Here is a 14922-nt window from a genome sequence, read left to right as displayed (position 1 = left end):
CTTGGATCCCTGCAATTTATTGACGATTCGTTTGATATGATGCTGGAGACTTGGGGCCAAAGCAATTGCTTGAAATACTCACAAGGGGAGAATGTATTTACCAGTTGAATTTAGGAGAGTAAGAAGAAGTTAATCGCATGTCCTCTTCCTAGAAATTAAAATTAAATTGTAAAGAAAAAAAGTATTCCCATTCCTGATTTCCATAGGTTTACTAAAACTTGCACGTATCTGAGAAGGGATGCATGGCCAGAGGCCAAGGTCCATAAAAATTAGGTTCCAACACTACAACAAAAATGGCCTATGTGCACAATAAATTATATGTGCCCTTTGAGGCAAAAAAACACCAACAATTGTGCTCATAGACCAATAGCAACAGTGCAGCAACTAAATTTGTATATGTGCCCTCTATGGGCATCACCATTGCTAAAAGGGCACAATACACTATTTGGTGCTCAAAGAGGCAGGCACAAATAGTGGACTATTTGTGCCTGTTTTTTACAACTTTATCAAAAGACCTTTTCTAGCCATATTGACACTTATATTATAATTGTGCCAACAAGAATTAAATATAAAAAAAATCAAAATTTAAAAAATTGAAACTGAATTGAGAAAATGCAAAAATTTAAATTTTCATAAAATGAAAACAGCCTACAACCATGAAACGGTAAGTAAGCACAAACCATGTTAAGCACCATGTAAGCACATATCAAGAAAATTCCAAACTTTAGAAAGCTACAAAAAGATAGTGTAAGATCTTTAATTTGGGAACTCAACATAACAAAGTCAAATATAATTGAGGACATAAAGATATGCAGAGATGTACTTATACTGAGAGAGCAGAGCAGTTGGAGACCTGCACTTTGCATATCAAATCTCCTCTTCTTAGAATTAACATGCATTGTACCCTCAAAAATGTTAAAACTACATATTCAAAAATAGAATAAAACAAATTTGGAATTTGGATTACAAAAATCATAAACGCTTAACCCATCTTCCTTTCAAAGTTCTACAAATTTATCATAGACCCTGCTTCCTATAACACCACAAACACGCCAAATAAGTATTTTACTTAAAAATTCAAAATTCAATTCTCATCATTATTTGTTTAACTCATTAAAAATAAAACTCAAATTAAGGAAACAAATGAATAGACCTGATATCAACACCCTTAGCAAGAGTAAGGTAATAGGAATTTCATAAATCACAACAATGAATTGTAGCTGGATTCTTAACAGTTGCTAAATACTAGCTTTCTTACAGTTTACATACAGTTTGCCAAAGCTGAAAGCTAGTTAGAAATTAACAGCATCATATCAAGCAATTTGACAAGAGCATACAAAAGCTAGTTGGAAATAAAATTAACTATAAAGGGAAGATTAGGAGAAAATTTGGAAGAGACTTGAACAAATAAATCATTTGCCACTTCCAGTACCAGAGCAATTTGACAACAACATATCAAAGTACTACCAGTGCCAGTTCATTTGATAGAGATGGAAGAGGAAGCAAGAAGGGGCTGGGAGGGTAATGCAGGACTTATGGGTGTTGCAGAAGCTACAGAGACAGAGAAAAGGAAGGAGGAAGCAGATCAAGCCCGAAGTTCCGAACGAGATAAAGAAAGTATATATGTCTAGTAATCCCATTCGTTTATAGCAGACTTATTTACCATATTTACTTTGACACAATCAATCAAAATGAAGAGGTTCAGTTCACAGTTAATAAGTTATGCATCAAACTGCACACAGAAGGAAACAAAGAATAAAGCTGGATGTCATGCCACATTGCCCCTAAGAAAACAATGTTATATATTTGAAAGAAAATGGATGAACTGTAAAGTGACTATAACTTACAGAACAATATCCATATGTCGAGGAGCATAATATCCATCGCCTAATCCAAGAAGAACTTTATTCTTATCCTTCTCCCTAGAGCGCCAATAATATAGAAAATTTAGTTAGAGAAGCATCAGACTTTGGTTAAAATTGCAAACCAAGACATGAGCTTTTCATGAAAATCAATACCCCGTTCCAGTTTCCAACAGTAGCTCCCCCTCCAAGCCCAAGTCCTTCCCAAACTAACTGCAAGCACAGAAACTGCCACAAATTTATTCTCATAAGTTGTTTGTTCTGTTAAACTTTATAAGCTCAGGGAAAACCAGAAACATTACGAAGAGAGGAAAAGTTTTATAAAAAAAAACCAACAGTAAGACGTATCAATGACTTGCTCAAATGATTGAAATTGGTAGTTGTCTACTTAACTAGAGCCATAACTTGTGCTGCATCTTGCCTCTTCCAGTACTCATCTGTGATGCCTATATCAACCAAGTAACATCAAAAAACAATAAACCCTCAAATGCATAGTCAAAAATACGAAAAACCATGTCACATATAGAAGCTTCAGACTGAATAACAGCTTTCCAAAGCCAAATATACCATTGGCTAATATATTAATTAGTACATATACAACTCAATATTTGTTAATTCATAAAAATAGCCAATCACCTTCTAGTCTAAACCTATTCGAAGTGACAGCAGGTCACTTTCCATTCAAAGCAAAAATGGGTCTGTTTAAATCTGAACCAGATTAAATCCCCTTTTGATTATAACCCAAAAGAGAAAAAAGCTCAGTTCCCTTGTATTTCAAACGAACCCTAACCTTAATCCTAAAATTAATCACAAATTATTTACTAAATTAACCAATACAAGTTCTAAATTGTTGCCATTTTACCTGGAACGAAGTGGAGAGGAAGGAATCACATTATGCAGGCACTGAACTAAAGGGGAACTGGGGATGAGATGAAAGTTAAGGCCGATTGATTTGTAGATTCTGTGTGAAGGAGAAGGATTTGCAGAGTCTGTGAGAATGTGTGAACTCGACTGAAAACTTGAGTTGAGACCTACCTATTCGCAGTGTGTGTGAAATTTGAAGGGGAAGGATTTGCAAATTCTGTTTCTGCGTGACTTGAGAATTGAGATGAGAGGCGAGAGAGACAGAGAGAGAGGGAAAGAGCAAAATTTGGGGAAAATATAGAGAGAGCCTAGGGTTGAAGATAGGCTCGGTTCGATTGGGAAAGGGAGAGCCAGAGACAAGAGAGGCGGAGGAATTGTGGAGAGGTTGGGTTTGAATGGGGAAACATAGAGATGCGAAATGAAGGAAATAAGGAGAGAGAGGCGTGAAGATTGAAGAAAGTGTTTTGTTTAAAACATTATTTTAAACAAAGGGCACAAAAAATCTACCTTTACTTTAAATATATTAAATTGTAGGACACAATTACAATTACAGTGTCATTGCAAATTAATAAAAAAAAATTCCATAACTAACATTAAAGCCACCAAAGAAGAAAGACACAAATCCATAATTGTGCCAACATATTCTTTTGCTATAGAGTGATTTATTATTTATTAATATTTACTGGACACAATTTCGAACGTTTGTGTCATAAAAAATAATTTTTAATTACTAAGATATATTGTCTATCTGAAGACCTAATGGGACACACAGTGATTATTATTTATTAATATTTAATGGACACAATTTCTAATATTTGTGTCAAAAAAAAAGAATTTATAATTATTAACTCATCCGTATATCTGAAGACCGATTAACTTTTGCGCGAAGACCAATGACCCGAAGGGGACAATTGTTGGTTATGTGTCATGCAGGAAGGACTTTTAATATAGTAAAAAATAAATAAACACTTACAATAATGTCAAAAACCATATCACCAAGTATCAAAACAAACCTGCTAACAATCTAAAAAGCAGTTCAAAAAGATACGAATCTAACAAACATTCATTGCACATGGAAATGATCCATTGTAAATCTAAAACACGCTACTTAATATTACTGTGTAGTAGTATTCTTATTTACTTGTAAGTGACAAATCTAAGGTTTGGTTGTCGCCAAAAATGATTTTGAACAACAGTATTGCTAACATATTTTGAGGCTATAACACTGCACAGTAATAAACAGCTCCATACCATTATTTACCACAATTTTATAAATTTAATTTTTTGGTCTGCTAGAGGTCAAGACAAACGAAAAAACAAATAAAGTGTTGCTGACAAACAATTTTTATAGACACAAAAAGTTTTTTATGCCCATCTTCAGTAAAAAAGTTATCATCTGACTCCACTCGGCACAGTTTCCGTGCCCATTACTAGGCACAGTTTCCGTGCCCATTACTATTTTGTGTCTGTTTTTTTTTTAACATTGGGCACAATAGATGGTGCCCTCTATGAAATGGGAATTGTTTAAGCTTTTTGGTGGTCAAACTGACACAAAATTCTCAATTGTGCCCTTTGTTTTGTACCCCAAAACTCATTTTTCTTGTAGTGCAAGAGTCGACATGGTTTTGGTTCTTTTGGTTTCTTCATGAGTAAGTCCTCCAAAAATCTATTTTAGTCACAACCATTGAAGAAAAAAAGTATGGACATGTCTGCTATTGAAATCGATTATTGCCCAATATGGTTAAGGAAAGGATCCGAGTCTAGACATTTACACATCCCGTATTTAACAGTTAATTCTTTTAATGCTTCAATTCTCTTTTAAGTTTTAACACTAAAAAACTAATATTTATAAGGATTCGAGTCATCACATTTACACATCCCGTAATTATATTCTCCTATAAAATATGGGGTTGCCGTTACTTTGACTCCTAAAATATCATTATGTGTGTAAAATTTCTAAACCTCAAGTAAATTTGAACTCAAATTGATTTGCTCATACCTAACAATTTTTAATTGTAAAGCCATGGTTTACCAATTAAAGGATTAATAGTTACACAATATTAGTGAATAAAACAACTGCCGGATAATATTTTAATTTATTTTGTTGATTGCTGGTCGTTCATACGACCATATCGAACAATAATATATATATTTAATTGTTCTCTTAGCCAAGAATAAGGCAGACTGAGAGAGAGAAATAATTCTTATCCACAAGTTGAAGTCACTATCCTCCACCCTTGCTTGGTGTCCTTGATTGTGCATTCCTTTGTCTTCTTTCAATCATTCTTTACCCCCCCAAAGATTATAAACAAAGTTTATTATTTCCACAACTACATAACCACCACGGCTTTTCGATTAACGACTTCTTATTTTAAAGGTGATTATCTCGATACAGATAAAATCGCTTAATTGTGCTAAAGAATATGTATTATCAAGCGTGTCAAATTTGTGTGTCTAAATAGCATTATTGTTAATTTATTTTAATTTAAACCTAATTAATAATAACATGGCTTAGAGTGGAGAATCTTCTTTGTGAAATTAAAACAACTAGCTAGTACTAATTTAAGGCCCCTCCTCCTCTCCAAATCCTCTTGCCACTTTCACCAAAAACCGAAAACAATGGGTTACAAGCTCTACACAATACAAAGCCCCATTTCACAGCCGCCACCGCCTCCTCCGTCACCAAAAACCAACTTATCCATGCTGTATTACGGCCTCATAGTCTTTGGAACAGCTGGCATAATCCTAGCCATGTACAACCTTATCTTCATCAAATGGACCTCGAGGCGCCACGGCCAGTCTCCGGCGTCAAGACCATCAAACAGTTTGGTTGATCTCTCAAGAACAAGGAGGAGTAGGAGCTTTGAGAACTTGGGCAGCTTCAGGTACCAGAAGAAAGAGGGATCAACGACAAAAGAAGAAAATTCTGTTGAATGTGCTGTTTGTTTGTCAGTTTTTGAGGATGGAGAAGAAATAAGAAAGCTGCCTACTTGCAAGCACTCTTTTCATGCTCCTTGCATAGACATGTGGCTCTACTCTCACTCTGACTGCCCGCTCTGTCGCACGCCCGTGCCCGTCAGCTCGTGGTGTCATCCGCAGCTGACGACTACGCCGGAGGACAATTCCAGAGAAGGCCTGCTAGTCTGAGCTTTCTAAGGTTTCTTTTTTCTTTTTTTTTTTCGTTTCTTTTTTTTCCATTTACAGAAAAAAAATCCCATTTTTTTAGGGTTTTTTTGGGGAGTTTGTTGGTTTGTAAAGTGGGACGATGGTATCAAGGAGTGCATGGTAGAAAACAAGAATTAGGTGGAGAAATTTTTACCAAAGTATCAGGAATACAAGTTACATAATATATAATTCCACGAGTTATAATAAGGTAAACGATAGTCTTAATACAAAACAAATTTACTTATTGTAATTTAAGTAAAATAATAACGTTACTTGGTCATATTCAAGTACATTGAAAATTGCCCGATTAGATGAACATTGTAAAAATATTTCGCCATAGTTGGATCCAAATTTAAACTGGCACTGTATTGTATATGATACTGAAATTTTTGTTGGTTGTTAGTCATGTTAGCTGCAACTTGCGATCACGATTTCCTTCCGTCATCAAAATGTTCGAAAATGCCAAAACAATTCAACAACTTGAACAGTTTGCAGTGAGTTCATGTGATTTCTGCAAACACAATGTATCATACGCTTGCAACTGTATTCAATGAAAATATCATAACTCCATTTTCAAAATTTTGAGGGTTCTTTCTTGTAGTAAGGATTCTAGTATTTTAGCCTCCACAAGATAAAATTTTGAATCCCGTCACTGTGCTTACAACTCCCAGATCGTCAACGCATTCAAGTTTACAACTTGCTTTCTGCACCCAAGTTCAAATCTCTCTCGTAGTTTAGGCTAACCCTTTTGAAAGTTGGGTTCTCTAGCTCGATCTCACCATTACAAAGCATGTGCATCTCCTTATATTCATAACATCTTTGTTGTGTACAAATTTACCGAAAGTAATTTGATTAAAATATCCGCGTGTCAAATCTTGATTCGATAAATTCCGGCATAAATTTTTCACATATATTACAATGCACAAAAGAACTCTCACCTCTCACACTGCCAATAATATACTAGAAATTGAAATCTACATCCTTCTTAAATTGTCTAGCCTCGCCTGTAAATCACTATCTATCCCACCGTCATCGGCTCCGGCTGCTGCTGTTTCCACTTGTGGAACTTTGTTCTTCGCAGCCGGTGCAGCAACAGCAGCCGATGGTGCATTAACAAGCTGCAGAGAATAAGAGAACAACAGAAATGTTATCGCTGCTCAGAAACTTTAAATTCGTCAACCACAGCGGAGAGGAAAAATGTACGAGTTCTCGACTGATGTAAGTACCTCTTGGTTGACGTTAATTCCAATCTCATCAAGAACTTGGCTCACTAGTTCGTCGGTTTCCTCCTCTTCCTCATCTCCTTCCAGCGCATCATCAATAGCATCGCCCATCACCTCAGTTGTCAATTCCATCTTCTCATTCTGCCTCTCAAATTCTTGCATAATTTTCTGCAGTGATGGCAAGTTCATCTGCCTGTTCATCTGGCCCATTGCCTTCGTCACTCCCTTCATTGCCTCTCCCATAGCTTGTGTGGATTTCAACGTCTGAAAGAAAAAAGTAATTCTAAGAATACAGCTCATCCAATAGGATACCAAAATAATGACTGAGCTATCCTTCGTTCACATGGATTAAAGGGCTTAAATCACAGAATGTAGATATACCTGAATTCTGAGAGATACACCCTGGAGTTGAGATTTGAGCTTGTAGAACTTTTCAATCTGATGTCGTGTTCGAACAAGGTCTTTCGCCATAACTTTAACAGCTCCCTGAAACAAAGTTGGACAGATAAAAAGCACAGTTAGGCTATGCGACCATCAAACCAAAGTCTATACGCTACAAGGTAAAAGCGGAAAATGTTCTATGCATGTATAACACCAACTTCATAACTAAAACTCAGAGACAGATAATTAGGCAACAATGAGCCGAGGGAGTTTAGGTCTGCGGTCAAGAGTAGCTCAGCCACAAAGCACAAACAGAGGAAGATACTGAAATCGAGCCTCACGAAAAATAAAGCAAAACAGCAAATAGCAGAGAGAAAATAACACACCATCTGCCCTTGCTTGGCACTTTTCTTAATCTCTAGAATTAGTTTCTTCTCTTGTCCTTGGAGAGCTCCTCTCTCCCTCTCTATCTCTCGAATAGATTTGTCCAGCATCCTCTTGTTTTCCCGCAAGAGTTCTAAAATCACAAATTCAGACCCAAATATACAATTTCAGCTTATAAAACAGTAATTCTCACAAAACAATGATACAAATACAAATTAGTGTTACGTGCCCGAAGAAAAGAATCAAGACATAAATCAAGTCTACCGTCAGATGGACAACATCATACAAAAATGTACACAAACTTTATGAAGCAAACAACCAAATTACCAATTGAGCACTCAAACTCAGATATCAATATGCATATAGCAGCGTATGGTGTACAAACGAAAGGTTCGCAATTGTATAGATATCCTTCTACTTCAAGTAGTTAGATTTTCTTCATTTTGTATTCACATAATCCAACTGAAAATTACACATCACACCGCTACTCCGGATATCGAGTGGAATTTCTGGTCTAAACCCTAACGATGTCCCATACGCATACACATATATTGCAAAACAAAGAACTGGCGAAAAGCATTGACAGACTAGATTGACTTCTAATGGATTAAATCTTATATCCCTTCCAATTCAGCTTCCTATTCACAATTAACTACACAGCCATAAAAATTTGAGGAAACAAAAACATCATTTATTTGATTATTTGATTAACAAATAAATTGTTTAAATTTCTCGGTATTGCTCCAATTAGTCTCTCTACAATTTCCAAATCTATTAAAACACAATACAAAATTTCACATCAGGAAAATAAAAAAATCATAGAAATTCAACAAACCAAAATCCTAAAACAACATAAAACTCAACCAAATTGATCAATCTACGAACCTGCGGGCGTCTTCCGCTTGCCGAAGAGGAAACTCATGGCGCCGGATCGAACGGTCGAAACTCAATCTGAAACTTCTCAGGTTTGGCCTGGATCGGATCGAATCGTCTCTGCGCGCTTTCGATTAGAATTTTCCAAAAAAGGATTGAATTCGTCGGCTTTTGAAAGCTTTCGATTCGTCGAGCTTTTCCCTTCACGCGGTGTGTTGGTGAAGTGGTTAAGGGATGCAATCAGCATCGTCGACGACGACGCACCTTAAACGCGGCAACTCTCGAGCGGTGGGCCCCGCACTATCGTTATTTTGGCTCGCTTATTGTAAATCTAAGTTTTTCCAAGGCCCAATGGGTTTTCTGTAATTGCACTTTTGGGCCTTGACGGATTCGTGGGCTTTAAACCGAGGCCCAATTCGGGGTCGGCTATTTTGTCAGAAATTGAATGGTTTTACCGGCACGCGGGAAAAGGCGTCTGGTGTTTTAACCTCTTGTTTGTTTGTTTGTTTGTTTTAAAGGCCGAGTGAAAGCTGCACATTTGGAGCTGACGGCAAGAGAGGAGAGCACAGAGGTGCACGTGGGGAGCATTGCTTTCAAAGAGACTCGGAAGACGCAGACAGGTTCACGTGCGGGATTGTCCCAATACGTGAGAGCATACTATACTATTCTTATAGCAAGCACGTTTGGAGCCCAGGGTTTCTATGGGAGTGCTTTTATCGAAAGCACTTATCTCGTAATTTTTTCAAAAAATTGCTTTCAGTGAAAGCTTATCGTAAGCTTCATAAACATTTGAGCGTTTCTTGAAGAATCGAAAGTCATTCACACTGTAAACTTGGTAAAACATACTAATCAAATTGGTTAAATTAAAAACATAATGACCAAAATAGACTTTAGGTATAAGCTCAGTGAACAAAAAAGTTTACACCTAAACAAAAACTATTTTTCTTGAGTTTTTAAAAAATGTTTTTTAGTGCCACTTTGCGAAACCCCGTCCCGAATTATGTATTTTGTCATATTAACGGAGTTATGAAATGACCAGTTTGCCCCCTATCACTTACCCAATCCGGTTTCCTTTTTGGATTTTCTCCAAATTCTTCCCCTCTCCTTTGCTTGCCACGTGGCACCACCCTTCACCCCCATCTCTTTTCTCTCTCCTTCTCTCCTTCTCCCTGAGCCCTATCTCTCTCTCAACACTCTCTCTTTCGCACTCTCTCCCTCTCCCAATCTACACACACACCATCATCACCATCTGTTGGTAGTGACGACGACCCTCAACCTCGACCAAACACCCAACTTTTCCCCTCTCCTTCCTGACACCGTTGCAGTCACGGTACAAGCATTTTCCGACGAAGGTAAGTCGAAATCACCCTTCGATCTCATTCCTTCGTAGTCTAGATTGCTTGGTTATTGAATGGAAAACGGTTTTGGTGGAGGTTTAAGCACGAAAACAGCTCGGGGAAGCATTTTTCAATTTTCTGGCAAAAGACCGTAGGTTTCAGGCCATTTTTCGGTCGTCTCTGACTCTAACTCCAACCCATCTTGGTACGACTCGGATCCCTACTATTTTATCTTCATTTTGGCTTTTGTATGATGAAATTTGGTTAAGGTTTGACCCTAAAACGGAGTCGGGGAGATTTTCGGCCAAATCTTCGACCTTTTCCCTCGCAAAACTGAGTTGAGACACAAACCTAAGCCTTGGGCCGAGCTTTCAGGCCCAGAACCCAAATGAAACAAGGCTTTTTGGGCCGTAATGACTTGGGCCTTTGGCCCATTAAACCCTCAGCCCAAACCCTTAAAACCCAAGCCCAAAGCCCTTTAAAACCTAGCTCAACCCATAACCTGAAACCCAAGGGAACCTCGACCTTTGGGCCATGGAACCGACCCATTTGAGAAGCCCAATAAGCCGAGCCTAGCCTACTAAGTCAAGCCTAAAACCCTCAAGCCCAAACCCAGAACCGGCCCAAACCCTGAGCCCAGCCATGCATAGGCAGGCGTGAGGCCGACCCGATGCCAACTCATGGAGCACACACGCCGACGGCGGCGCCGGTAACTTTTCCGGTGACCTACGGCAGCGCTTAGGGGTACCCGAGGCTCCCCTTATGTTTTTCGACGTCCTGAATCCGTTTATGATGTTTGTTTCCTGAAATTCAATCGTTATAATAGAGTTTTATTAATTGGACCCTGTATGTGCTTAGGTGCGACTATTAGCGACGATTTTGTCCTTTCTATTTCACACAACTCATCGACGACGGAATATTTGTGAGTTGACTCTTTCTTAAATATATGTTTTAATAGTAGAAATGCATACATGAAAAGCATGATTTAATGGTTAGGTTTTATGAGTAAATTAGATTTACACTTTATGATTATCATGTTTTACTAAGAATATTTTGAAATACCATACTTTATCGAATTTATGTTCTTTGTAGTATATATATGATGGATGACTATATACTATTTATGAACATGTTTTTACACTATTTATAGTATATATGATGGATGACTATATACTATGAAAATGTTTTGAGATATATGTACTTATGTTGGAAAGATTATATTCAATGTTTTGTGCGTATCTAGTGGTCATTGTCCTGCCTACGGGCGATTGTTCTGCCTACGGGGGTGTGATGGAGAACCTTCGGGCGATTATGATACCACAAGTTAGAACACTATATATGATATATGTTTTATGAAAGGTTTTATGGCATGCTAGGGTTTTCAGAAAACCTATCACATATTATGCTATTAGTTTTCATAAACTTTAGGGGTTAGTGCGTTGTTGAATAACTATGTTTGTACTACTTATACATCAACTTGGTCCACTCATATTTGTTTTGAGCCCCCTCAAAACATATTAACGAGGCTTACGATCTGAGCTAGGAGGCATTCCCCTACCAATGACATCGTGCCATCCTTTCTGCTTTGACATCATTGTAATAGCACATTCTGCTTGTATTCTGAATTAGATGTATGCTCTGAACATGTCATGCATTATAACTATCATTATCATTGTTGGCAGTTGAATATTATTATATTATTTTATAAGGTTTATGTTGGAATATTACATTGCATAGTTTGCGCGAAATTTACATGCATGTTTCACATATTCTCAGCATATGCATTCATTTAATGGCTTGCGTCACCCTCGAGTGTCAGCCAGCACGTGGTCATCTCGATGTCCCCCAGACATCAAGATCGAGGTGTGTCACACTTAATACTACGATCTAATGATATTCTTCTTCACTTATAAAGGAGAGGTCTTAGGTTTGATTCTAGCCAAAGGTGAATTTGAATCACATTATTACCAGCCTATTGTGAGGTTTGGCCCACTCCCCCACCCCCTTAGACCATCTCTAACCCTTGGTCTAAAACCTAAAATTTTTAACCCAAAAAATTTAGGTTTTAACCCAGTAACAGTTTTTTTCCTCCAACCCTTATGAGTTAAATTTGTAGCTCGAGATTATTAAAGAATGAATTTAGGATTATTTTTTTCTTAAAGTAACTTTTTAAAAAAAATTATGTAGACTATCCTAATTTAATTTTATGAACATTTTACCCTAAAAATGTTTAGATTTCGATAAATATTGAAAAATCACTAAACCCACACCATGAAACTCATGGAACACTACGAAAGAATATGAAACACATAAAATAATTTTTTTTATAATTACTTTAGCCGTTAAATTTAAATTCGAACTATTAGATTTTTTTTTACCGTTGGATTTGATCATATTAGATATTAGTCATTGGATTCAATGAATTTATAAACATATAACTAAAAAAAAATACACATATATAGTGGACCAGACCCACTAACCTAGGGGAATCCTGGGCTAATTTTGCCGAGAAATGAGTTTTGGTTAAAACTCATATTTGCCCCAAGGGTTGGAGGAAGTTGGGGTAAGTGTAGAACCTAAACTAAGATTTTAAGGTGGGTGTAGTCAAACTAAGATTTTAAAGGATTTAAAAAGTGATAGATTTGATAGGATTAAAGAGGATTAAAGACTCCTACAAAATTCATATGGATTTTAAAGAATTTGAATGGATTGTGGTGGAAGGATTTGAAATCCTAGGGGTTGAGGTTGGATTCTTTTTAGTTTTGGTTATATATACTTTTTGCTCTCAAATCCCACAAAATCCACAACTATTGAAATTCTCCAAAATCTTAATTTTTTGTATACACTTAGATTTGGATGGATTCTAAAATCCTTTAAAATCTTTTAATTGACTACACCTAGATTTGAATGGATTCTAAAATTCTTTAAAATCTTTTAATTGACTACACTAGGATTTTACAGTCTTTTAAAATCGTCTCAAATCCAATTTTGACTACACCCCACTAAAATTTGAGTTTTACTCCAAAGATTGGAGTAGGTCTTAATATAAATAATATCGTTTGTTAAAATAATGTCTTTTAGTTTTTTCTTTTTTTAACTGAAAACTAATTATATTACCAAAATATGTTTTCAATTTAGCTTTTTTTTTTTTGAAGTATAAAACTGAAATCGAAATGTATACAAAATGATCATTTAAAGTTTTCGATTAAAATCATGTCCAAAATGATTGTTAATCCACAAAGCACTTTTAGTCATTCTGAAACAAACAGTAGCTCCAACAATGTCTGCTTTGAATATGAGGGTCTAACTATGGAATGCGCATTCGTTTTCTATTGAAGAACGCATTATTGCTGTGAACTTCAAATATCATTTCCAATAACAAAACCTATTAATATGTTATTGATCATTTTTAACAATATTGATGAAGGTTAGTTCTCCTTCACATGAATTTTCTATTTAATGACCAAATATTGAACAACTCGTACTACTATTAATACTCAGCGTTTGCTTTTTCAAACAATAAGTGTAGTGGAAACTATTGCTTAACAAAAACTCAATGGTGCTTCAGAGTATATGATATTTCAGACTTTTTAACTGTCAAATCTTAACTTTTGTGTTTTTGAACAAAGATCTAACGTTTAAAAAACTCATCGTACTCTAAAACACTTTATAAAATCCCCTACATCTGACGTTTAAAGAGACAAATGCATAATGTAATTTTGGACTCACGTATGTTATGGAAATCATGCAAATAATGCAGAATGGGCAACTGGCATACCGGCAGATTGCAGAGTACCGAACCAATTCTCTGCAGAGGACAAATATGGAGAAGATCCAACCCACAGATAGGATAACTGCTACTTGGTCCTCCTACATTCCTACTGCCCTACATATAGGCTTCTCTCTCTCTCTCTCGATATAATTCATATTATTTATAAAAATAATTACGTATTAATTTGCTCCACATGCATTTGTTTTAAATCACCATCCATTAATCAATTTTCCAGGCTACTACTTGCCACGGATTTGAGAAACATGAAGTGAATTTAGTTGGCATACATTGCAATTTCCCAATTGTTTATATTTGCTTGTGCGATCATTAGTACAATATGGTATTCCGCTCCATTACGTGAGAAATTTTAAGTTCGTCTCATGCAAATAGCGAGTTTGATTTCATACTTTTGTGGATCAGTTACGTCGCTTAGCTTAAACTATTGATTTGTTGATCAGGTTGGTTTTCACCAAAATGTGTTGTTCAAATTTACAGTTTAACAAAAAACTATTACTTATCTCATTTCACCCTTAAGTTAAGATTGATAACCACGACTATAAATTGACGACATGTATCACTTTCAAATCTTCAACTCATGTTACCACACTGATTAACCAAGATACATAGAGCCATATTTTAACTTAAAATCTTGATTAACTAAAGTCTATCTCCTATTTCACAAATAATTTCCCAAATTTTTGTTATTTTTTATTCTAATTGTGTCACTTTTGAGAACCAATTGAGAGCTACTGCACTCAAAGTCAATGAAAGGGGCCAAGAATATATGGATTTGAAGATCACATAACTTTTATTTTCTCCTATGGTGTAAAAGTTTGTTGGGATATATGCTATAATGTTTGATCCTCCAATATATTGACTTCTTAGATTCCTCTTGAGTGGCCCCCTCCTTGTCTCCCAAGCTCCAAAACCTATTCAAATTTCATTCCTCTAATCCCATTTCTGCAACATTGAGATCATTTTAACGATCTAGCATTGTATTCCTGTTCATGGATGCTGCAAAGTGTCTAATGACCAACTCAATCATGTATCTGAGCCTGTTT

General features: G+C 36.2%; 2 protein-coding genes and 1 long non-coding RNA gene across 3 annotated transcripts; 2 read left to right on the top strand and 1 right to left on the bottom strand.

Moving 5' to 3' along the window:
• The first annotated feature begins 5131 nt into the window (after positions 1-5131).
• On the top strand, positions 5132-6104 carry LOC126604696 (RING-H2 finger protein ATL16-like). The gene has a single exon (XM_050271984.1). The coding sequence runs from the start codon at positions 5346-5348 to the stop codon at positions 5871-5873; it is 528 nt and encodes a 175-aa protein (XP_050127941.1). The 5' UTR covers positions 5132-5345; the 3' UTR covers positions 5874-6104.
• Positions 6105-6738: 634 nt separating this feature from the next.
• LOC126604695 (vacuolar protein sorting-associated protein 2 homolog 1-like) lies at positions 6739-8979 on the bottom strand. The gene is made up of 5 exons (XM_050271983.1): positions 8765-8979; positions 7882-8012; positions 7496-7600; positions 7118-7378; positions 6739-7009 (listed from the first exon to the last, which is right to left on the bottom strand). Exons 1-5 carry the CDS (start codon positions 8799-8801, stop codon positions 6866-6868), a joined length of 678 nt encoding a protein of 225 aa, XP_050127940.1. The 5' UTR covers positions 8802-8979; the 3' UTR covers positions 6739-6865.
• A 928-nt stretch (positions 8980-9907) lies between these two features.
• LOC126605554 (uncharacterized) lies at positions 9908-11706 on the top strand. The gene is made up of 3 exons (XR_007616984.1): positions 9908-10104; positions 10186-10294; positions 10948-11706. It is a non-coding gene; the product is annotated as an uncharacterized LOC126605554 (long non-coding RNA).
• Positions 11707-14922: the final 3216 nt, after the last annotated feature.

The sequence above is a fragment of the Malus sylvestris genome, chromosome 15 (genome assembly GCF_916048215.2).
Source record: "Malus sylvestris chromosome 15, drMalSylv7.2, whole genome shotgun sequence".
Lineage (NCBI taxonomy): Eukaryota > Viridiplantae > Streptophyta > Magnoliopsida > Rosales > Rosaceae > Malus > Malus sylvestris.
The sequence above is the reverse complement of the archived record's forward strand: the minus strand, read 5'-3'. Positions and strand labels throughout refer to the sequence as shown.